Genomic DNA, 24,511 nt, shown 5'->3' with positions numbered 1-24,511 from the left:
GAGAGAGAGAGAGAGAGAGAGAGAGAGAGAGAGAGAGAGAGAGAGAGAGAGAGAGAGAGAGAGAGAGAGAGAGAGAGTAAACAGAGAGAGGAGATAGAGAGAGAAAAGAGTTATGTGATCGCACTTTGGCAATGTAAGATATTGAATGAAGATGGCAAAGCTCATTGACTTAACAGATGGAGAAGAGGAAGGGGAAAGAGAGGGGGGCATTTTACAAGACCACCATTTAACAAGATATTTGATATGACAATGAAACTAAGGCAAAATCAGAGGGGTTCACAAGACGATGTCAGCAAGAAAGACTTGGCCTGAATGCAAAAATTGGATGAGACATACGCAAATTTTACTCATTGACAGAAACACTGTTTTTGTTTGAACTGCTTCCTGCTAATTTCCTCCATATTCAGGCCTACATTGCAGATGAGACAGAAGTAGAGATTCCATCCTGTGCTAAAGAGTGGAGAGGAGAGAGAGTGAAATGTTTCCCAGGCCAATAAAGCCCCTTTGAATTGAATTGAATTGAGAGAGTGTGGAGCTTCCATTCTGCTAGCAGGAAATCCACAGAAATGTCTCCTTCAAACATTAAATGTGTCTCTGCACAATAGTGTTTCTACGCATCTGGAGCACAGACTGGCAAACAGGCCAGACACACGCAACACACATATTCGCAATGCAAACACACACACACACACGCACGCACGCACGCACGCACGCACGCACGCACGCACGCACGCACACACACACACACACACACACACACACACACACACACACACACACACACACACACACACACACACACACACACACACACACACACACAGCATAAGAAGAGTGGCTGAGCAGAGGGAACTGGAGCCATATTGTTTCCTTCAATGCTGGTAAACTGGGCACTCTGCCCTTCATACACACAGCTCTCTCTCTCCCTCACTCTCTCTCTCTCTCTCTCTCTCTCTCTCTCTCTCTCTCTCTCTCTCTCTCTCTCTCCTCTCCTCTCCCTCTCTCTCTCCTCTCCTCTCTCTCCCTCCCTCCCTCCCTCCCTCCCTCCCTCCTCCCTCCCTCCCTCCCTCCCTCCCCCTCCCTCCCTCCCTCCCTCCCTCCCTCCCTCCCTCCCTCCCTCCCTCCCTCCCTCCCTCCCTCCCTCCCTCCCTCCCTCCCTTACAGCCCCCTCTTCTCTCTGGGCTACGTTCCCAGACTGGACCAGAGCCAAAATGGAGGAAAATCACAATCAGACATAACAGGCCCAAACCAGCAGCCTTTAAACATGCTTTCTCTCTCTCTCTATCCTCCATGCTCTCTCTCTCTATATCCTCCATGCTCTCTCTCTCTCTACATCCTCCATGCTCTCTCTCTCTATATATCCTCCATGCTCTCTCTCTCTTTCTCTCTACATCCTCCATGCTCTCTCTCTCTATCCTCCCAGCTCTCTCCATCTCTCTATATTCTCCCTGCTCTCTCTCTCTCTATCCTCCCAGCTCTCTCCCTCTCTCTATATTCTCCCTGCTCTCTCTCTACATCCTCCATGCTCTCTCTCTCTCTCTCTCTATCCTCCCTGCTCTCTCCCTCTCTCTATCCTCCCTGCTCTCTCCCTCTCTCTATCCTCCCTGCTCTCTCTCTCTTCCCTGCTCTCTCCCTCTCTCTATCTTCCCTGCTCTCTCCCTCTCTCTATCCTCCCTGCTCTCTCCCTCTCTCTATCCTCCCTGCTCTCTCCCTCTCTCTATCCTCCCTGCTCTCTCCCTCTCTCTATCCTCCCTGCTCTCGCCCTCTCTCTATCCTCCCTGCTCTCTCCCTCTCTCTATCCTCCCTGCTCTCTCCCTCGCTCTATCCTCCCTGCTCTCTCCCTCTCTCTATCTTCCCTGCTCTCTCCCTCTCTCTATCCTCCCTGCTCTCTCCCTCTCTCTATCCTCCCTGCTCTCTCCCTCTCTCTATCTTCCCTGCTCTCTCCCTCTCTTTATCTTCCCTGCTCTCTCCATCTTCCCTGCTCTCTATCTTCCCTGCTCTCTCTCTATATATATATTCTCCCTGCTCTCTCCCTCCCTCTATATTCTCCCTGCTATCTCCCTCTCTCTATATTCTCCCTGCTCTCTCCCTCTCTCTATATTCTCCCTGCTCTCTCTCTCTATATATATTCTCCCTGCTTTCTAGCTCTCTCTCTATCCTCCCTGCTCTCTCCCTCTCTCTATCCTCCCTGCTCTCTCCCTCTCTCTATCCTCCCTGCTCTCTCCCTCTCTCTATCCTCCCTGCTCTCTCCCCCTCTCTATCCTCCCTGCTCTCTCCCTCTCTCTATCCTCCCTGCTCTCTCCCCCTCTCTATCCTTCCTGCTCTCTCCCTCTCTCTATCCTCCCTGCTCTCTCCCCCTCTCTATCCTCCCTGCTCTCTCCCTCTCTCTATCCTCCCTGCTCTCTCTCTCTCTCTCTATCCTCCCCGCGCTCTCTCACTTTCTATCCTCCCTGCTCTCTCCCCCTCTCTATCCTTCCTGCTCTCTCCCTCTCTCTATCCTCCCTGCTCTCTCCCTCTCTCTATCCTCCCTGCTCTCTCCGACTCTCTCTATCCTCCCTGCTCTCTCCTTCTCTCTATCCTCCCTGCTCTCTCCCTCTCTCTATCCTCCCTGCTCTCTCCCCCTCTCTATCCTCCCTGCTCTCTCCCTCTTTCTATCCTCACTGCTCTCTCTTTCTATCCTCCCTGCTCTCTCTCTCTCTCTATCCTCCCTCCGCTCTCTCTCTATCCTCTCTATATCTTCCATGCTCTCTCTCTATCCTCCCTGATCTCTCCCTCTCTCTATCCTCTCTGCTCTCTCCCTCTTTTTATCCTCCCTGCTCTATCTCTCTCTATCCTCCCTGCACTCTCTCTCTCTATCCTCCCTGCTCTCTCTCTCCCTCTCTCTATCCTCCCTGCTCTCTCCATATCTCTATCCTCCCTGCTCTCTCTCTCTCTATCCTCCCTGCTCTCTCCCTCTCTCTATCCTCCTTGCTCTCTTTCTCTATCCTCCCTGCTCTCTCTCTCTCTATCATCCCTGCTCTCTCCCGCTCTCTATCCTCCCTGCTTTCGCCCCCCTCTCCCTCTCTCGCTCTCCTTTTCACTGTGGTTCTTCAGTATATCTGGGTGACAGTGTAACAGTACTAACACAGTACTAACTACCGATTCAGAAATGTGATATACTATTCACATTTCTATTGGTCTATCTAAGATGACTTGAAAGACAACAGGAAGTATGACACACAAATTCATTCATAACCTGCCCATCATCGGTACTCACAGCTATCAAATGGCTTGCTGATGATTTCAAAAGACATAAACCGTTTACTCTTGACTCTGAAATTGTAAACTTGCCCAAAGGAATTGAGATCTTCATCATATTATGATCATGATTGAGTGTTTATAGATATGAAAGATGTGATGGGAATAAAACATTTATTGTTTTGTATAATAAAGCCTCCTGTCCATAGTGTTCTGTATAATAAAGCCTCCTGTCCATAGTGTTCTGTATAATAAAGCCTCCTGTCCATAGTGTTCTGTATAATAAAGCCTCCTGTCCATAGTGTTCTGAATAAAGCCTCCTGTCTATAGTGTTCTGTATAATAAAGCCTCCTGTCCATAGTGTTCTGAATAATAAAGCCTCCTGTCTATAGTGTTCTGTATAATAAAGCCTCCTGTCTATAGTGTTCTGTATAATAAAGCCTCCTGTCTATAGTGTTCTGTATAATAAAGCCTCCTGTCTATAGTGTTCTGTATAATAAAGCCTCCTGTCTATAGTGTTCTGTATAATAAAGCCTCCTGTCTATAGTGTTCTGTATAATAAAGCCTCCTGTCCATAGTGTTCTGAATAAAGCCTCCTGTCCATAGTGTTCTGTATAATAAAGCCTCCTGTCCATAGTGTTCTGTATAATAAAGCCTCCTGTCCATAGTGTTCTGTATAATAAAGCCTCCTGTCCATAGTGTTCTGAATAAAGCCTCCTGTCCATAGTGTTCTGTATAATAAAGCCTCCTGTCCATAGTGTTCTGTATAATAAAGCCTCCTGTCCATAGTGTTCTGTATAATAAAGCCTCCTGTCCATAGTGTTCTGTATAATAAAGCCTCCTGTCCATAGTGTTCTGTATAATAAAGCCTCCTGTCCATAGTGTTCTGTATAACAAAGCCTCCTGTCCATAGTGTTCTGTATAAAGCCTCCTGTCCATAGTGTTCTGTATAACAAAGCCTCCTGTCCATAGCCTCTCTTCTACTGAGACAAAGAGTCATTAGTCTAATACACTAAGCACTGAGTAGCAGCAATTTATTAGGTGCGGACACACACACACACGCATTAAGTAGCAGAAATTTACGAGCTGCATATATGCATCATAAAAAATGATGACCTTCAGCAGTTCTTCAGTGTCTATAGCTCTGTGACTGATCTGAAGGCAGTTCTTCAGTGTCTATTGCTCTGTGACTGATCTGAAGGCAGTTCTTCAGTGTCTATTGCTCTGTGACTGATCTGAAGGCAGTTCTTCAGTGTCTATTGTTATGTGACTGATCTGAAGGCAGTTCTTCAGTGTCTATTGCTCTGTGACTGATCTGAAGGCAGTTCTTCAGTGTCTATAGCTCTGTGACTGATCTGAAGGCAGTTCTTCAGTGTCTATAGCTCTGTGACTGATCTGAAGGCAGTTCTTCAGTGTCTATAGCTCTGTGACTGATCTGAAGGCAGTTCTTCAGTGTCTATAGCTCTGTGACTGATCTGAAGGCAGTTCTTCAGTGTCTATAGCTCTGTGACTGATGTGAAGGCAGTACTGTTTTGCGTCCTCCACCCTATTCAATAAGATTTGGGTAGGGTAAGATCTGCGTTTAAGGTACACTGCTCTCCAGAGCTTTCAGCCAACTGCAGGAGGAAGGATTCTATTGTGTGTGTGTTTGTATGCAAAGAGAAAATCACTCTCATTAACTCTGCAAAAAGGATGACCTGCTTTTATACAAATGATTATGAGAGATTGCTGTCAGCTGCAGTGGAACCTGCTGATTAGTGGGAGCACACCACACACACACACACACACACACACACACACACACACACACACACACACACACACACACACACACACACACACACACACACACACACACACACACACACACACACACACACACACACACACACACACACACACACACACACAGTTCAAATCAGGCTCAGATAAACACCCAATCACAGGGAGGAAATGATTTAGAAACACATTCAATCACACAAGAGTGGAGGATAATATGAATTTTAGATCAGTTTGTGTGTGTGTGTGTGTGTGTGTGTGTGTGTGTGTGTGTGTGTGTGTGTGTGTGTGTGTGTGTGTGTGTGTGTGTGTGTGTGTGTGTGTGTGTGTGTGTGTGTGTGTGTGTGTGTGTGTGTGTGTGTGTGTGTGTGTGTGTTTTAATTGGGCTGGGGCTGGTCTGTGGAGCGTAGCAGTAAGTCATGCTGGTAGAGTGAGGAGAGACTGGGGAGTGAGAGGGAAGGGAGACAGGAGAGAGAGGGAGTGAAGAGGGTAGGTGAGAGAAGGAGGAGAGAGAGAGGGAGACAGGGGAGAGTTTATTGAGAGAGAGGGAGGGAGTAGAGGCTGGAAAGATAGGGGACAGGGAGAAGAGAGAGGGATATGAGGGAAGAGAGAGAAAGAAGTGGTATAACCTGTCTGGGGCAGAACGAGAGATGGAGGAAGGAGAGAGAAAAGGGGGGGTTAGAGAGAGGGGGTAGTGTGTCTGTGAGTCACCCCCCGCGGGTCCCCCGGGGAGGGGGATGTAATCTAAGTGAGCCCCTGGCTTCTCTCCCCCTCCACTGGACTAGGCCCCACTCATTAAAGCCCTGGCTGGTGGCCAGCTCTGTTAACACAGCCACTGCCTTTTACTGCCTGTTTGGAGAATATAAATCACAACCTGAGAATCATATATCTCTGGGACCAACCATTGGCAGGCTGGGAGGAATGGATGGAGGGAGGGAGAGATTGGTGAATTATAGTCCTTTCCAGCCATGCGTTTCGTTCTCTCTCTCTCTCTCTCTCTCTCTCTCTCTCTCTCTCTCTCTCTCTCTCTCTCTCTCTCTCTCTCTCTCTCTCTCGTTCTCTCTCTCTCTCTCTCTGGCCAGATGTGCTCGCTGCACTCAGAATACAGAATGTACCAAAAACACATTTGTTCAGTATTTAGTGTTTTAGGAGCTGACTACCTCTTTGTCTGCTATAGGCTTACACATGTTCATCTGTCTGCTCTGAAAACTGGGCAGACATCTTATATGCTATCCATATCATATCACAGCTTAGGTTTTTTTAAACGAAGAAGAAGGAATTACTGATGTTGTTTTCACTATAGAGACTGGAAGTAATGCAGCGCATCGGTACAAAACAAATATCTGGAGAGAGGGGGCTGTGTTATAACACGGTAATAAGCCTGTTATAGAGTAGTAATAAGTTGTTACCTGTCAGAGTGGGGCTGTGTTATAACACGGTAATAAGCCTGTTATAGAGTAGTAATAAGTTGTTACCTGTCAGAGTGGGGCTGTGTTATAACACGGTAATAAGCCTGTTATAGAGTAGTAATAAGTTGTTACCTGTCAGAGTGGGGCTGTGTTATAACACGGTAATAAGCCTGTTATAGAGTAGTAATAAGTTGTTACCTGTCAGAGTGGGGCTGTGTTATAACACGGTAATAAGCCTGTTATAGAGTAGTAATAAGTTGTTACCTGTCAGAGTGGGGCTGTGTTATAACACGGTAATAAGCCTGTTATAGAGTAGTAATAAGTTGTTACCTGTCAGAGTGGGGCTGTGTTATAACACGGTAATAAGCCTGTTATAGAGTAGTAATAAGTTGTTACCTGTCAGAGTGGGGCTGTGTTATAACACGGTAATAAGCCTGTTATAGAGTAGTAATAAGTTGTTACCTGTCAGAGTGGGGCTGTGTTATAACACGGTAATAAGCCTGTTATAGAGTAGTAATAAGTTGTTACCTGTCAGAGTGGGGCTGTGTTATAACACGGTAATAAGCCTGTTATAGAGTAGTAATAAGTTGTTACCTGTCAGAGTGGGGCTGGCATTGTGGAACGGCTCTTCTGTTTCTTGGCTCTTCTCTTTCCTGGCATTGTGGAATGACATCACCCCTTCCTCTCCGAACACTGCTAAGCCCCTTCTTCTGCCACGCCCACTGCCCTCCTCCCGCAATCTAAAAAGGTCAGAGGTCAGCTCTGGCCACTGTGATTGGCTTCTGTAGCTGCTCAGGAAGCTGCTCATTGGCTGTCCGGGCATGCGTGGGCGGAACTGGACATGGTCCATGGAGAGAGAAGAGAGAGGGTCCGACTCAAACATCGCTCCTCGGGACCCCCCTCTAGAGCCTCGCCCACCCCCCCTTTGCTGCTCCTGATGCTTCGGATTGTTCATCTCCCGCCTGTCAGTCAACAGGTTGAGCAGCCCATTGGTCTTGGCACCGCTGAAGAGCCCGCCCAGTTCCTGTCTGTCATGAGGTGAGAGGAGAGGGGTCTCTTCCTTGTGCTTGTGTTTGTGCTTGTGTTTCCTCTTGTGGAGCCTCACTCCTCCACCATCACCACCCAGGGATCCCAGTCCTTCTCCCCGACCAGAGGAAGCCTGCAGTGGCCCGCTAGACGTCCGTAGCTTGGCCCCGGCCTGGAGCTTGGAGTGGCCTCCAGAGTGGAACTTAGGAGGGGGGACAGCAGGCCTCATGAAGTGGGAGGGTGGTGAAGGGCTATGGGAATGGTGGGGCAGGTAGAGGGGGGGTGCTGGGGGGTAGTAGCCCAGGCTCAGAGGCGGGGCGTAAGGCATGGCATACGGTGCATAGTAGTTCCCCCCTGCCAGCGGATATCCAAACCCCTGGACAAAAGGCAGCTTGGACGTGATTGGCTCACTGGCTTTGGCGGGCCGGCCGCGCCTCCTCTTGGCCTTGAGCTCGGCGGTCCTGCGCAAGTAAGGGGCGGGGTCACAGGGGTAGGGGTCATAGGTCAGGGGGTAGTAGTGGTGGTGGAAGTTGAGGCGGAAGATGGAGGGGTAGGGGTGCTGGGGGTAGCAGGAGGCGTAGCGTCGGTGAGACACATGTAGCTGCTGCAGCTTCACCACAACCTGGCAGAGGAGAGGAGGAGGAGAAGGCCACATCAGAACTGGATCATTTAACAGTACGGGATAATAGACTTAGGCAGTAATATTGTATACCGTGGTATTTGGAAATAGCCATGCGATGGTTTTTCCAATAGCGTCAATACTGTTGAAACAGTTTTTCAGTATTTTTGAATATTTGTAGCTATTTTTTTAAGTGAATACCTGCGGTCAACTTGCGCAATATGTTAGGAGATAAATCAGATTGTGTTCTTCATTTCACTTGTCACATTTGACATTTTGAAGCTTAGCGTAGTTCCCCAGAACAGTTGAGCCAGTCATGGGTTTGTTTGTAAATAGCACAACGGGAGAAAGTTGAAGCTGTGTATTGACAGGAGCATTTTATATTCAAAGTTTTTTGTTTCAATAGAGTGATCAGGGACGTGCAACTGTAGTTTTCCTTCACAGAAAATACATTAGTGCAACACATTGGGCAGAAAATATCTTCATTTTCATCAGATGACAACAGAAGTGCAACGCTATTTGGCTGGCAGCCACACAAGTAAATGAGCTTACAATGAAAAAGTTATCATATTTATAATGTTTATCATAGAACGAATGTAGCCAGCTACATTTCATAATGTAAAAAGTTAATCTTGCATTTTACCAGAGCAAGTAACTTGGCTACAACGAGAAACGTACTGGAGAAAAGTAGCTACGCCTCGGTCACAGAGTTCTCTGCTGATAGAACGCCCGTTTGGGAATTCTTATCCGAGTGGAGGAGTGCAACAGAAGCATAACATTTGTCTGATGCCGGAGCAGAAATTATAATAAGAAGCATTTGAGAAATTTCTTACGCGTTTTATCTTTTTTTCGACATGAAAATTGCAGAAATGTTGCGTTAACGCGACCCCTTAGTTTAACTTGCTACTTAGTTATCTAAGGAGGTGTCTGATTGAATAAAGAGACCGGGCATCAGATACTGTGAGCTTTCTGCCGTGTTTGAAACATCTTTACAAAAAAAAAAAAAAAAAATCTTTACAGCTGTCTGCCTTCTTGATTTCCTCGTGTCGATGTGAAAACACAGATACCGCTCAACCATACAGGATAATATAACACAGTCATATTAAATCAGTACTGGATAATACATCAAGTCTACCAAACATTGAGTTGCACGCCACGCCCCCCCTTTTGCCCTCATAACATCCTCAATTCTTTGGTGCATGGAATCTACAAGGTGTTGAAAGCGTTCCACAGGGATTCTGGCCCATGTTGACTCCAATGCTTCCCACAGTTGTGTCAAGTTGGCTGGATGTCCATTGGGTGGAGGACCATTCTTGATACGCACAGGAAACATTTGAGCGTGAAAAACCCAGCAGATTTGCAGTTCTTGACACAAACCGGTGCACCTGGCATCCACTACCATACCCAGTTTAAAGACGCTTAAATATTTTGTTTTATCCATTCACCCTCTGAATCGCAATCCATGTCTCAATTGTCTCAAGGCTTAAACTCCTTCTTTAACCTGTCTCCTCCCCTTCATCTACACTGATTGAAGTGAAATGAACAAGTGACGTCAACAAGGGATCATGGTTTTAATCTGGATTCAACTGGTCAGTCTATGTCATGGAAAGAGTTCCTAATGTTTTGTTATAATACAGTCCTGATGAGGCTTGTGGGCCTATTTAGAAATATATGAAGATGTGCTCATTTTAATGGCTGGAATGGAAAGATATCAACCACTTGGGGTTTCCATGTGTTTGATTCCGTTCAATCTGTTCTATTCCAGACATCACAATGAACCCTGCCTCTAAAACCTCAGTGACATAATACACAATAAGTCTAGTGGTAACTTCATTCTACTCATACACTACATTTGAGGAGATTTTAATAGGAGGTTTGATTTGATACCTCTTCTAGCTCAGACAGGAAGTGCAGGTGGTCGCGGCTCTGCAGGCACTTCCTCTTCCTGCGGTGTTTCTGCTTCTTCTCTTGTTGGGACAGGAAGTTGTCCACCACTGCCGCCTGCCGCACGCAGCGACCCCTACTGCCGCGACTGGAGGCCTCCAGAGCTGCAGCCTCCGCAGCCTCAAACCCAGACAGGTCAAATGAGTATCTGCAACACACAACACCATCCTGTCAACTGGATGTACAATGATGCTACTGTGGGTTCAACCAAACCCCTGGGCAACATCAACTAACTAACTAACTAACTAACTAACTAACTAACTAACTAACTAACTAACTAACTAACACACTCACTTACTACTAACTAATGAACATACTAATGCATTCACTTACCGCTAACTAACAAACACCCTCACGCGTGCACTCAACTCACTCACAGACTCACTCCTAGAGAGATAGATACCTGCGTCGTGCGTTGGTTCCCTTCTCTGTTTGGTCAGAGGTGCTGTTGTTGTCTGTCCCTATGCCGCTGTCGCTGGGAATGGTCTCCTCGCTGTGTGATTCGCTGATGGGTGACAGCGTCACCTCCTTGACCGATGCTGCCCCCTCAGATAGGTGGGACGGGGAGTTGGCCAGGAGGAGCGGGGGAGACAGCTTCCAGCCAGCTCCCAGTAGCCCCCTGCCTAGGGGTTTAGAGGGCAGGGCACTGATGGGCTGCAGGCTGGGCATGGTGGAGTCAGAGTAGGGGCCACGAGGGCCAGGGAGGCACAGAGAGGACAGGGTGTGACTGGGTCTGAGGAGGAGGGTAGTGGAGCTGGGAGGGAGGGTGGAAGGCACTAGGAGGCTGTTGTACAGGCTGGACATGGGGACAGGCAAAGGAGGCTTGGCCCCGCCTCTGTGGGGAAGGTTTTGGGTGTCGGAGCGTGGCTTCCTCCCTCTCTTTTTCCCGATGTAGATGGTTCCTCTCTTACTGACGTTGATTTGCTTCCCCAGATGCGCCTCAATGGTAGAGACCATGGCCGTCATGGTGGAAGAGACAGGAGCTGAGGCTGACTTCAGTGCCAGGCTGCCATGTTGGCCGGAGCCTGATAGGATCTCATTCAGGATACTCTGCACCTTCCCCAGCTTCAGCTTCTTCACCGACCTGACATGGCCACCCTCACTGCGCTGCAGTTTCAACCCATTAGCATTGGGGCTAATGGAACCCGATGTGATTTGGGCTAGTGTGGTTAGCGTGTGAGTCTTCCTCCTGCGGCTGAGCCCCGCGGGGTTCTCCCGGGCCAGAGGGCTCAGGGGGGGAGGTGGAAGTGCCTTCATGGATGGTTTCCACAGTGAGCAGGGGTTGTTTTTTGGGACGACCTCGTTTGCGCTTGGCGGGGGTGTGGACAGTCAGACTATCTGTGTTGGTGTACAGGGGGCTGGAGGGGGTGATGGGGAAGGCAGAGGGGGGCTCAGACATGGCTGACAGGGGGCTGCGGCCACTCTCCCTCTGGATCAGGCCAGGGGGGCTTCGGGACTTGAGGTAGGACCACCGGTCCTTGGTCTTGGGGGGGTCTGGGGTAAGGGCTGAGTTTTGGGCTGGTGTTGGGGTTAGGGTTAAGGCCGGGGCTTAGGTTGGGCAGTGTAGGGTTAGGGTTGAGACTGGATCTTGGACTATGGATATGGTTAAGGTTAGGGCTTGGCAATCTGGGGCTAGGGTTAGGGTCAGGGTGTTTGTGGGGGTCTGTGGATGATCTAGGACGGCCAACTGGGTTTTTCCTCACCCAGCTCTGGATCATGGCTGATTCCATGTCGGCCCCACTCATTGCCCTCTCTCCTCTCTCCGCCTTCTCTCCTTTGTCTCCTCTCGCTCCTTTCTCTCCCTTCTCTCCTCTCTCTCCTTTCTCTGCTCTGTCTGCTCTCTCCCCATTCTCTCCTCTGTCTCCGTCTGCCTCTGGCTGGCTACCCTCCTCACCCCGACCTGACCTAGACTCACTCTTGTATGATTCCATCTTGTGGCCTTTCATTTTGTGGGACACTTTGGGCTCCGGAGGCCCTGATTCCTTCCTCTCTGTGATGTCAGTGCCCTGCAGATGCTCCGATTGGTTCTCCTGGGTGAGTGACTCCTGGAGAGACCGCCTCCTCCTCCTCTTCCTCCCTTTTCCGTCCTCCATCAGCACAGGAGCACCAAGCGTTGGCATCTCCCTCTCCTCCTCCTCTCCTGTCCTTCCTATGCTCTCCCTCTCCTTCTCTTCTCTCTCCAGCTCAGGGGTCTCCTCCCTCCTGAACTTCTGCCTTTCATCTGGAACTATTGGACTCTCTGCATCTTTCTCTGCCCTCCTTCCCCATGGCAGCTCTGCATTGTGGGTATTACCCTGAGTCCTCTGGGGGTCCTTCCTGCCGTACTTCCTCTTGATGTTTCCAAACAGCTGCTCACTGACCTCCTGTAAGCCCCGCCCTCTGGAGAGAGAGGTCAGGTTTAGAATGCTAGCGTCCGTTACTACGGGCAACACAGGATCAGGGCTCAGGTGTCGATGGGGGGATGGGCTGTAAGAGCGAGGGGAGGGGCTTCCTGGTACTCTCTTCATTGGAGGTTTGAGGAAGGAAGGGGCCAGGTCAGAGAGAGGGCTCCTATTGGCTCCCGCTGGTTCTTTGCTAGGCTCCGCATGCACTGGATTGGCTGGAGGTGCGGAGGGAGGCGTGGCCCAGGATGGACTGTGTGTATGTTGGTGTGTGAACTTTGATGGCTGTGTGTGTTGCTGTTGGGGTTGGTATGTGAGTGTGTGGGGGGGCAGTGGTGTGGTGTGTAGGATAGAGGGCTTGGGCTGGTGTTTTGGGGGGGTGACATCCCCCAGTAGTTGCAGTAGCCCCCCCTCTCTAGGTTCTGCTGCTTTGAAGGGTCTCTCATAGGTCTGAAGAGAGAAACATGAAGAAGACAGAGATCAGGACTCAAACTATTGGAACACACAGTACAGCTGGTCTTTATGGAGCAACATGAACATTCAGTAGGGGACAACAGCTTATATCCAAGTCTACTATGAACAGACTGTTGGTAGTTAAGGGATAATTCATCCAAAATCTGTATATGGGTAAAATTACCCTTACCTGGAGTTAGCATCGTCAGACGTCAATCAGTGGTTCCAGGCAACTGGATGTTAGCAAAGCTGCACTGCAAGCCGACACTTCCTCAAAAACATTTCAAACTAAGTTTGGTATCGTCGATACTCGTGAAGAACCTGGCCATGTTTTCCTCACTGCGAGACTGTTGTTATTTTTCCAATAAAATTCTAATTGTCAAATGCTCTTCTACTTCCTATGTTTACCGGTCAGTTTTGTCGACATCTGGAAAGCGATCCACGTCAAAGTGCCTTCACCAGGTGGATGACGTCATCACTGGAAAACACATAGTGATGCTCTGTGCTGCGGCTACATGAGGAAATACCTCCAGTTTTGAGCAACCAAATTCCAGCAATTATTTCAGCAGTATGCACGTAAAAAAAAATCCCTGCTAACTCCACCAACTACCGAACTTAGTTTGAAGTGTTTGAGGAAGTTGCGGTTTGCAGTGCAGCTTTGCTAACATCGGTTCGCCTGGAACCACTGATGAAATCGGATGATGCTAATACACTAACTCCAGGCTGTAGCCAAAAGTAAATAATGGATTATTGTAGATTCTGTCACCATAGGCCTTCAGACACAACTGAAGGTAAGAGTAATTTGACCCAAATATATATTTTTGATGAACTATCCCTTTAAGCATTCAAAACAACATTGAACAAAAGCTGTTTACAGAGCAATTCAATTCCTGTGGTAAATATATTCAATGCTGAGAGAGAGAGAGAGAGAGAGAGAGAGAGAGAGAGAGAGAGAGAGAGAGAGAGAGAGAGAGAGAGAGAGAGAGAGAGAGAGAGAGAGAGAGAGATCATGATCTTCAATCAGTCAGCGAAGGATGTCTGGGTAACTGGATCCCTAACTTAGTTTAAACATGAATACAGTACACACAGTAGTCTAAACACTGTGGTGTGTACCACTAGACACACAGTAACAGAATCTAAAGGGACTGACATGTGAAACAGCGAATGTGTGTGTGTGTGGTTTTGTCTGTAATTAGCAGGCTCAGCCTATGATGCAAAGACATGCCTGAAATGCTGAGCATGGAATAGCCATCATTTCTCAGAACAAGAATAGACTGACAAGTTCCAGAAGAAAGTTATTTGTTTCTGGCCATTTTGAGCCTGTAATTGAACCCACAAATGCTGATGCTCCAGATACTCAACTAGTCTAAAGGTGGACAGTTATTGCTTTTTTATTGTTTAATTGCTTCTTTAATCAGAACAAGTTTTCAGCTGTGCTAACATAATTGCAAAAGGGTTTTCTAATGATCAATTAGCCTTTTAAAATGATAAACGTATATTATCTAACACAACGTGCCATTGGAACACAGGAGTGATGGTTGCTGATAATGGGCCTATGTAGATATTCCATGAACAATCAGCTGTTTACAGCTACAATAGTCATCTACAACATTGACAATGTCTACACTGTATTTCTGATCAATTTGATGTTGTTTAATTGGACAAAAAATGTGCTTTTCTTTCAAAAACAAGGACATTTCTAAGCGACCCCAAACTTTTGAACGGTAGTGTATAGCGACTATTCTTCATCAATGAATAAAAAGCATTATTTAGCAATGGTATTGTTTTCTCTCCCAGTCATTTGACCGGCAACATTTTTTGAATCGGCCAAAAGCTGTCAATTACCAGCTAACGGAAACCATCATGCACACACACACAGCAGTGCCAGAGAAACCAGAGCCTATGACAGCCATTTTACAGGATTCATCTCTGCTCAGTGGTTGCAGGGAACAAAGCAAAACAGCCAAACACAGAGTCACATCTCCTCTACCAATGCACTTCTCTCTCTCGCTCTCTCTCCCACCATCCAATCAGTAGTCAGTGAGTGAGACTCATTCTGCTTCTCTCCTCAGCAGGTTGTTTATCTGCAGAGCACAGGCTGCACACACACACACACACACACACACACACACACACACACACACACACACACACACACACACACACACACACACACACACACACACACACACACACACACACACACACACACACACACACACACACACACACACACACACACACACACAGTTACATGCATAGGGACACACAGGGCTGTTTATCTGCAGAGTACAGGCAGTCACTCACAGGATGCTCTGAGATGAGTCTGGAGAGGGAGCTGTGTGTGTGTGTGTGTGTGTGTGTGTGTGTGTGTGTGTGTGTGTGTGTGTGTGTGTGTGTGTGTGTGTGCGTGCGTGCGTGCGTGCGTGCGTGCGTGCGTGCGTGCGTGCGTGCGTGCGTGTGTGTGTGTGTGCGTGTGTGTGCAAGGTGATAGCATGTCTGTATCAGGTGCCAGTCATTCTAACTCAAATGACCCGGATATCTGAGAATGGACAGGCAGGAGCTTAGAATACCTTCTTTACTGATATCCTCTCTAGAGCAGGGTCACACAGCTCATCCCCCCTCCTCCCCCCCTGTAACTATTCTCCAGGTCGCTGCTGTAAATGACAATGTGTTCTCAGTTAAGTTAACTGGTAAAATATGGGTAAAATAAAAATAAAATACAAATTATCACAGTCGCACACAGTCCCAAATATAACTAAAAAAACATGTGCTTTTAATCTAACTTCAAAGAGAATTCCCCACCCTCTCACTCCCTCCCTCACTGTCCCTCTCTCCATGAGCTGTGCACTAGTCTCTCTAACCACAAACTCACCACAGAGATAATAAAGGAAGGATGCATGGCCACTTCCCCTAGTCTGTTTGAAACTGGATGGTTTCTTGGCAATTTTTGTTCTGCCCCCTCTTCTCTTGCTCTTCCTTCGTCTTTCTCTCCATCCTCTCCCACTGCCCCACCCCTCCTCCTTTTCTCCGTACTACCCACTATCTCTATTTCACAACTATCATGTCAGTCCCATAGTTCCTCCGGCTCAGTGGCGTGTGAGTACCGCGAGCTGACAGCAGGGGGTGTGAGTACCGCTAGCTGACAGCAGGGGGTGTGAGTACAGCTAAATGACAGCAGGGGGTGTGAGTACCGCTAGCTGACAGCAGGGGGTGTGAGTACCGCTAGCTGACAGCAGGGGGTGTGAGTACAGCTAAATGACAGCAGGGGGTGTGAGTACCACTAGCTGACAGCAGGGGGTATGATTACAGCTAAATGACAGCAGGGGGTGAGAGTACCGCTAGCTGACAGTAGGGGGTGTGAGTACCGCTAGCTGACAGCAGGGGGTGTGAGTACCGCTAGCTGACAGCAGGGGGTGTGAGTACCGCTAGCTGACAGCAGGGGGTGTGAGTACCGCTGGCTGACAGCAGGGGGTTTGAGTACTGCTAAATGACAGCAGGGGGTGTGAGTACCGCTAAATGACAGCAGGGGGTGTGAGTACCGCTAGCTGACAGCAGCAGGTATGAGTAATGCTAGCTGACAGCAGCAGGTGTGAGTACCGCTAGCTGACAGCAGGGGGTGTGAGTATCGCTAGCTGACAGCAGGGGGTGTGAGTACAGCTAAATGACAGCAGGGGGTGTGAGTAGCGCTAAATGACAGAAGGGGGTGTGAGTACTGATAAATGACAGCAGGGGGTGTGAGTACCGCTAGCTGACAGCAGGAGATGTGAGTACAGCTAGCTGACAGCAGAAAGTGTGAGTACCGCTAGCTGAGAGCAGGGGGTGTGAGTACCGCTAGCTGACAGCAGGAGGTGTGAGTATCGCTAAATGACAGCAGGAGGTGTGAGTACCACTAGCTGACAGCAGGGGGTATGAGTACAGCTAAATGACAGCAGGGGGTGTGAGTACCGCTAGCTGACAGTAGGGGGTGTGAGTACCGCTAGCTGACAGCAGGGGGTGTGAGTACCGCTAGCTGACAGCAGGGGGTGTGAGTACCGCTAGCTGACAGCAGGGGGTGTGAGTACCGCTGGCTGACAGCAGGGGGTTTGAGTACTGCTAAATGACAGCAGGGGGTGTGAGTACCGCTAAATGACAGCAGGGGGTGTGAGTACCGCTAGCTGACAGCAGCAGGTATGAGTAACGCTAGCTGACAGCAGCAGGTGTGAGTACCGCTAGCTGACAGCAGGGGGTGTGAGTACCGCTAGCTGACAGCAGGGGGTGTGAGTACAGCTAAATGACAGCAGGGGGTGTGAGTAGCGCTAAATGACAGCAGGGGGTGTGAGTACTGATAAATGACAGCAGGGGGTGTGAGTACCGCTAGCTGACAGCAGGAGATGTGAGTACCGCTAGCTGACAGCAGAAAGTGTGAGTACCGCTAGCTGAGAGCAGGGGGTGTGAGTACCGCTAGCTGACAGCAGGAGGTGTGAGTATCGCTAAATAACAGCAGGAGGTGTGAGTACCGCTAAATGACAGCAGGGGGTGTGAGTACCGCTAGCTGACAGCAGGGGGTGTGAGTACAGCTAAATGACAGCAGGAGGTGTGAGTACCGCTAAATGACAGCAAGAGGTGTGAGTACCGCTAGCTGACAGCAGGAGGTGTAAGTACCGCTAACTGACAGCAGGAGGTGAGAGTACTGCTTGCTGACAGCAGGGGGTGTGAGTAATGCTAGCTGACAGCAGGGGTTGTGAGTACTGGCAGCTGAGAGCAGGGGGTGTGAGTACCGCGAGCTGACAGCAGGAGGTGTGAGTATCGCTAAATGAGAGCAGGAGGTGTGAGTACCGCTAAATGACAGAAGGGGGTGTGAGTACCGCTAGCTGACAGCAGGGGGTGTGAGTAAAGCTAAATGACAGCAGGGGGTGTGAGTACCACTAAATGACAGCAGGGGGTGTGAGTACCGCTAAATGACAGCAGGGGGTGTGAGTACCGCTAAATGACAGCAGGAGGTGTGAGTACTGCTTGCTGACAGCAGAGGGTGTGAGTACAGCTAAATGACAGCAGGGGGTGTGAGTACCGCTAGCTGACAGCAGGGGGTGTGAGTACCGCTAGCTGACAGCAGGGGGTGTGAGTACAGCTAAATGACAGCAGGGGTGTGAGTACCACTAGCTGACAGCAGGGGGTGTGAGTACAGCTAAATGACAGCAGGGGGTGTGAGTACCGCTAGTTGACAACAGGAGGTGTGAGTACCGCTAGCTGACAGCAGGGGGTGTGAGTACCACTAGCTGACAGCAGGGGTGTGAGTACCCCTAGCTGTCCCACAGCAGGGGGTGTGAGTACAGCTAAATGACAGCAGGGGGTGTGAGTACCGCTAAATAACAGCAGGAGGTGTGAGTACCGCTAGCTGACAGCAGGGGGTGTGAGTACTGCTAGCTGACAGCCGCAGGTGTAAGTACCGCTAGCTGACAGCAGGGGGTGTGAGTACCGCTAGCTGACAGCAGGAGGTGTGAGTACAGCTAAATGACAGCAGGGGGTGTGAGTACTGATAAATGACAGCAGGGGGTGTGAGTACCACTAGCTGACAGCAGGAGGTGTGAGTACCGCTAGCTGACAGCAGAAAGTGTGAGTACCGCTAGCAGACAGCAGGAGGTGTGAGTATCGCTAAATGACAGCAGGAGGTGTGAGTACCGCTAAATGACAGCAGGGGGTGTGAGTACCGCTAAATGACAGCAGGGGGTGTGAGTACCGCTAAATGACAGCAGGAGGTGTAAGTACCGCTAGCTGAAGGCAGGAAGTGTGAGTACTGCTTGCTGACAGCAGGGGGTGTGAGTAATGCTAGCTGACAGCAGGGGGTGTGAGTACTGGCAGCTGAGAGCAGGAGGTGTGAGTACCGCTAAATGACAGAAGGGGGTGTGAGTACCGCTAGCTGACAGCAGGGGGTGTGAGTACAGCTAAATGACAGAAGGAGGTGTGAGTACCGCTAAATGACAGCAGGGGGTGTGAGTACTGCTAAATGACAGCAGGGGGTGTTAGTAACGCTAAATGACAGCAGGGGGTGTGAGTACCGCTAAATGACAGCAGGAGGTGTGAATACTGCTTGATGACAGCAGGGGGTGTGAGTAATGCTAGCTGACAGCAGGGGGTGTGAGTACTGCGAGCTGACAGCAGGGGGTGTGAGTATTGCTAGCTGACAGCAGGGGGTGTGAGTACAGCTAAATGACAGCAGGGGGTGTGAGTACCGCTAGCTGACAGCAGGGGGTGTGAGTACAGCTAAATGACAGCAGGGGGTGTGAGTACCGCTAGCTGACAGCAGGGGGTGTGAGTACCGCTAGCTGACAGCAGGGGGTGTGAGTACAGCTAAATGACAGCAGGGGGTGCGAGTACTGCTAAATGACAGTAGGGGGTGTGAGTACCGCTACATGACAGCAGGGGGTGTGAGTACCGCTAGCTGACAGCAGGGGGTGAGTACAGCTAAATGACAGCAGGGGGTGTGAGTACCACTAGCTGACAGCAGGGGGTGTGAGTACAGCTAAATGACAGCAGGGGGTGTGAGTACCGCTAGCTGACACCAGGGCGTGTGAGTACCGCTAGCTGACAGCAGGGGGTGTGAGTACAGCTAAATGACAGCAGGGGGTGTGAGTTCCACTAAATGACAGCAGGGGGTGTGAGCACCGCTAGCTGACAGCAGCAGGTGTGAGTACCGCTAGCTGACAGCCGCAGGTGTGAGTACCGCTAGCTGACATCAGGGGGTGTGAGTACCACTAGCTGACAGCAGCAGGTGTGAGTACCGCTAGCTGACAGCCGCAGGTGTGAGTACCGCTAGCTGACAGCAGGGGGTGTGAGTACCGCTAGCTGACAGCAGGGGGTGTGAGTACCGCTAGCTGACAGCAGGAGGTGTGAGTATCGCTAAATGACAGCAGGAGGTGTGAGTACCGCTAAATGACAGCAGGGGGTGTGAGTACCGCTAGCTGACAGCAGGGGGTGTGAGTACAGCTAAATGACAGCAGGGGGTGTGAGTAATGCTAGCTGACAGCAGGGGGTGTGAGTACAGCTAAATGACAGCTGAGCTGATAGCAGCAGGTGTGAGTACCGCTAGCTGACAGCAGGGGGTGTGAGTAGCGCTAAATGACAGCAGGGGGTGTGAGTAGCGCTAAATGACAGCAGGGGGTGTGAGTACCGCTAAATGACAGCAGGGAGTGTGAGTACCACTAGCTGACAGCAGGGGGTGTGAGTACCGCTAGCTGACAGCAGGGGGTGTGAGTACAGCTAAATGACAGCAGGGGGTGTGAGTACCGCTAAATGACAGCAGGGGGTGTGATTACCGCTAAATGACAGCAGGGGGTGTGAGTACCGCTAGCTGACAGCAGCAGGTGTGAGTACCGCTACCTGACAGCAGCGGGTGTGAGTACCACTAGCTGACAGCAGGGGGTGTGAGTACCGCTAGCTGACAGCAGCAGGTGTGAGTACCGCTACCTGACAGCAGGGGGTGTGAGTACCACTAGCTGACAGCAGGGGGTGTGAGTACCGCTAGCTGACAGCAGGGGGTGTGAGTACAGCTAAATGACAGCAGGGGGTGTGAGTACTGATAAATGACAGCAGGGGGTGTGAGTACCGCTAGCTGACAGCAGGAGGTGTGAGTACCGCTAGCTGACAGCAGAAAGTGTGAGTACCGCTAGCTGACAGCAGGGGGTGTGAGTACCGCTAGCTGACAGCAGGTGTGAGTATCGCTAAATGACAGCAGGAGGTGTGAGTACTGCTAAATGACAGCAGGGGGTGTGAGTACCGCTAGCTGACAGCAGGGGGTGTGAGTACAGCTAAATGACAGCAGGAGGTGTGAGTACCGCTAAATGACAGCAGGGGGTGTGAGTACCGCTAAATGACAGCAGGGGGTGTGAGTACCGCTAAATGACAGCAGGGGGTGTGAGTACCGCTAAATGACAGCAGGGGGTGTGAGTACCACTAAATGACAGCAGGGAGTGTGAGTACCGCTAGCTGACAGCAGGGGGTGTGAGTACCGCTAGCTGACAGCAGGGGGTGTGTGTAATGCTAGCTGACAGCAGGGGGTGTGAGTACCGCTAGCTGACAGCAGGGGGTGTGAGTACCGCTAGCTGACAGCAGGGGGTGTGAGTACCGCTAGCTGACAGCAGCAGGTGTGAGTACCGCTAGCTGACAGCAGAAACTGTGAGTACCGCTAGCTGACAGCAGGGGGTGTGAGTACCGCTAAATGACAGCAGGGAGTGTGAGTACCACTAGCTGACAGCAGGGGGTGTGAGTACCGCTAGCTGACAGCAGGGGGTGTGAGTACTGCTAGCTGACAGCAGGGGGTGTGAGTACCGCTAGCTGACAGCAGGGGGTGTGAGTACCGCTAGCTGACAGCAGGGGGTGTGAGTACAGCTAAATGACAGCAGGGGGTGTGAGTACCGCTAAATGACAGCAGGGGGTGTGAGTACCGCTAAATGACAGCAGGGGGTGTGAGTACCGCTAGCTGACAGCAGCAGGTGTGAGTACCGCTACCTGACAGCAGGGGGTGTGAGTACCACTAGCTGACAGCAGGGGGTGTGAGTACCGCTATCTGACAGCAGCAGGTGTGAGTACCGCTACCTGACAGCAGGGGGTGTGAGTACCACTAGCTGACAGCAGGGGGTGTGAGTACCGCTAGCTGACAGCAGGGGGTGTGAGTACAGCTAAATGACAGCAGGGGGTGTGAGTACTGATAAATGACAGCAGGGGGTGTGAGTACCGCTAGCTGACAGCAGGAGGTGTGAGTACCGCTAGCTGACAGCAGAAAGTGTGAGTACCGCTAGCGGACAGCAGGGGGTGTGAGTACCGCTAGCTGACAGCAGGAGGTGTGAGTATCGCTAAATGACAGCAGGAGGTGTGAGTACCGCTAAATGACAGCAGGGGGTGTGAGTACCGCTAGCTGACAGCAGGGGGTGTGAGTACAGCTAAATGACAGCAGGAGGTGTGAGTACCGCTAAATGACAGCAGGGGGTGTGAGTACCGCTAAATGACAGCAGGGGGTGTGAGTACCGCTAAATGACAGCAGGGGGTGTGAGTACCGCTAAATGACTGCAGGGATTGTGAGTACCGCTAGCTGACAGCAGGGGGTGTGAGTACCGCTAGCTGACAGCAGGGGGTGTGTGTAATGCTAGCTGACAGCAGGGGGTGTGAGTACCGCTAGCTGACAGCAGGGGGTGTGAGTACCGCTAGCTGACAGCAGGGGGTGTGAGTACAGCTAGCTGACAGCAGGAGGTGTGAGTACTGCTGGCTGACAGCAGGAGGTGTGAGTACCGCTAGCTGACAGCAGGGGGTGTGAGTACTGCTAGCTGACAACAGGAGGTGTCAGTACTGCTAGCTGACAGCAGGGGGTGTGAGTACTGCTAGCTGACAGCAGGAAGTGTGAGTACTGCTAGCTGACAGCAGGGGTCGTGAGTACTGCTAGCTGACAGCAGGAGGTTTGAGTACTGCTAGCTGACAGCAGGGGGTGTGAGTACTGCTAGCTGACAGCAGGGGTCGTGAGTACTGCTAGCTGACAGCAGGAGGTTTGAGTACTGCTAGCTGACAGCAGGGGGTGTGAGTACTGCTAGCTGACAGCAGGGGGTGGCAGGCAGGGAGCTGCAATAGAGGGACTAACCCTGAGCCAACAAAACACTGACATCTCACATCCACCCCTAGCCACCGACCCTAGCCCCTACCCAACTAGACATTATACTAGCCCCTAACTTTGAATACCAAATCAGAGATACTACCATATTGCTACCATATACTAGTACCATATTAATACATTACCATTTTGCATAACCATCCAATTCCCCCAGATCTACAGAAGTGTCTATAGGGCAGGGTTATGACAGACAGTTCATGAGGAAGCCGGACAGTTGGCCAGTCAAGGTCAGGCACTCTGATTGATCATAATGGAATTGATCCTGTCTGTAGACACTTACAAGGATGGACCACAATCCCAGAGCACATACTGTATGTTACTGCTTATTTCTGTTGTCAAAAGGCCTTCAGTCAGTTTACTCCTCATATGAGTGTTGAGTCATATGAAGAGTCACACACACATGCGCGCGTGCGCAGACACAAACATTGAACTTGATGAGTCACAGTGACCTTTACCTCCACAGAGGAGTGAGTCACACGTTACCCATGACCCTCTGCTTTAACCCTGGGTGTTACATCATCAGTGGCAGGGCCTCTCTGTGTGTGTGTGTGTGTGTGTGTGTGTGTGTGTCTGACACTGTTACACAACCCCAAACCAACTCCTACCACCTAGGCAGTGTAGATCTGAAGGTACAGTAAGAGCCAGAGACAAGAGGCTAGGAGTGGATATAGGGCTTGGTATGTGACTAACTTAGAGACCACACAGTGTTGTTATCTAAACCAGGAAGTGACACCTCTGACCCGGAAGAGGAAGTAGTAGTTAGTGATTAGTGCTAATCCACAGGGTCTGAACTCTGACCTCTAAGGATAACACACATACAGAGAGGGAGAGAGAGGGACATAGATACACACACGGACATACAGTGCATTCGGAAAGTATTCAGTCCCCATTGACTTTGTCCACATTTTGTTACGCTACAGCCTTATTCTAAAAAGGTGTATAAATATATATGTGGGTGTATAAATAGTTTTTTTCTCCTCATCAATCTAAACACAATACCCTATACTGTCAAAGCAAAAACAGATTTTTAGAAATGTTTGCAAATGTATTAAAAATAAAACTGAAATATTACATTTACGTAAGTACTCACCTTTGGCAGCGATTACAGCCTTGCGTCTTCTTGGGTATGAAGCTACGTGCTTTGCACACCAATATTTGTGGAGTTTCAGCCCATTCTTCTCTGCTGATTCTCTCAAGCTCTCAGGATGAATGTGGCGTCACTGCACAGCTATTTTCAGGTCTCCAGAGATGTTCAATCGGGTTCAAGTCTGGGCTCTGGCTGGGCCACTCAAGGACATTCAGAGACTTGCTCTGAAGCCACTCCTGCGTTGTCTTGGCTGTGTGCTTAGGGTTGTTGTCATGTTGGAAGGTGAACCTTCGCCCCAGTCTGAGGTCCTGAGCACTCTGGAGCAGATTTTCATCAAGGATCTCTCTGTGCTTTGCTGCGTTCAATCTTTCCCTCGATCTTGACTAGTCTCCCAGTCACTGCTGCTGAAAAACATCCCCACAGCAAAATGCTGCCACCACCATGCTTCACCGTAGGGATGCTGCCACCATCATGCTTCACCGTAGGGATGGTGCCAGATGTCCTCCAGATGTGACGGTTCGCATTCAGGCCAAAGAGTTTAATCTTGGTTTCATAGAGAATCTGAATTCTCATGGTCTGAGAGTCCTTCAAAGGCCTTTTGGCAAACTCCAAGGGGCTGTCATGTGCCTTTTAAGAGGAGTGGCTTCCGTCTGGCCACTATACCATAAAGGCCTGATTGGTGGTGTGCTGCAGAGATGGGTGAACTTTCCAGAAGGACAACCATCTCCACAGAGGCACTCTGTCAGAGTGACCATCGGGTTCTTGGTCACCTCCCCGACCAAAGCCCTTCTCCCCAGACTCCTCAGTTTGGCCGTGTGGCCAGCTCTAGAATGATTTCTTTCATTTAATAATGATGGAAGCTACTGTGTTCTGGGGACTTTCAATACTGCAGAAACGTTTTGGTACCCTTCCCCAGATCTGTGCCTCGACACAATCCTG

The 24,511-nt window shown here is 50.0% G+C and overlaps 1 protein-coding gene across 1 annotated transcript in view; it reads right to left on the bottom strand.

The window, feature by feature from the left end:
* The window catches only part of setbp1 (SET binding protein 1), a 67,446-nt gene that overhangs the window by 5,568 nt on the left and 37,367 nt on the right, over window positions 1–24,511 (bottom strand). The window contains 5 exon segments of the mRNA XM_046347137.1: window positions 7,020–8,073; window positions 9,958–10,162; window positions 10,418–11,250; window positions 11,252–11,409; window positions 11,411–12,845. Coding sequence (XP_046203093.1) covers window positions 7,020–8,073; window positions 9,958–10,162; window positions 10,418–11,250; window positions 11,252–11,409; window positions 11,411–12,845 — 3,685 coding nt within the window.

Source organism: Oncorhynchus gorbuscha, linkage group LG04, assembly GCF_021184085.1.
Source record: "Oncorhynchus gorbuscha isolate QuinsamMale2020 ecotype Even-year linkage group LG04, OgorEven_v1.0, whole genome shotgun sequence".
Classification (NCBI taxonomy): domain Eukaryota; kingdom Metazoa; phylum Chordata; class Actinopteri; order Salmoniformes; family Salmonidae; genus Oncorhynchus; species Oncorhynchus gorbuscha.
The sequence above is the reverse complement of the archived record's forward strand: the minus strand, read 5'-3'. Positions and strand labels throughout refer to the sequence as shown.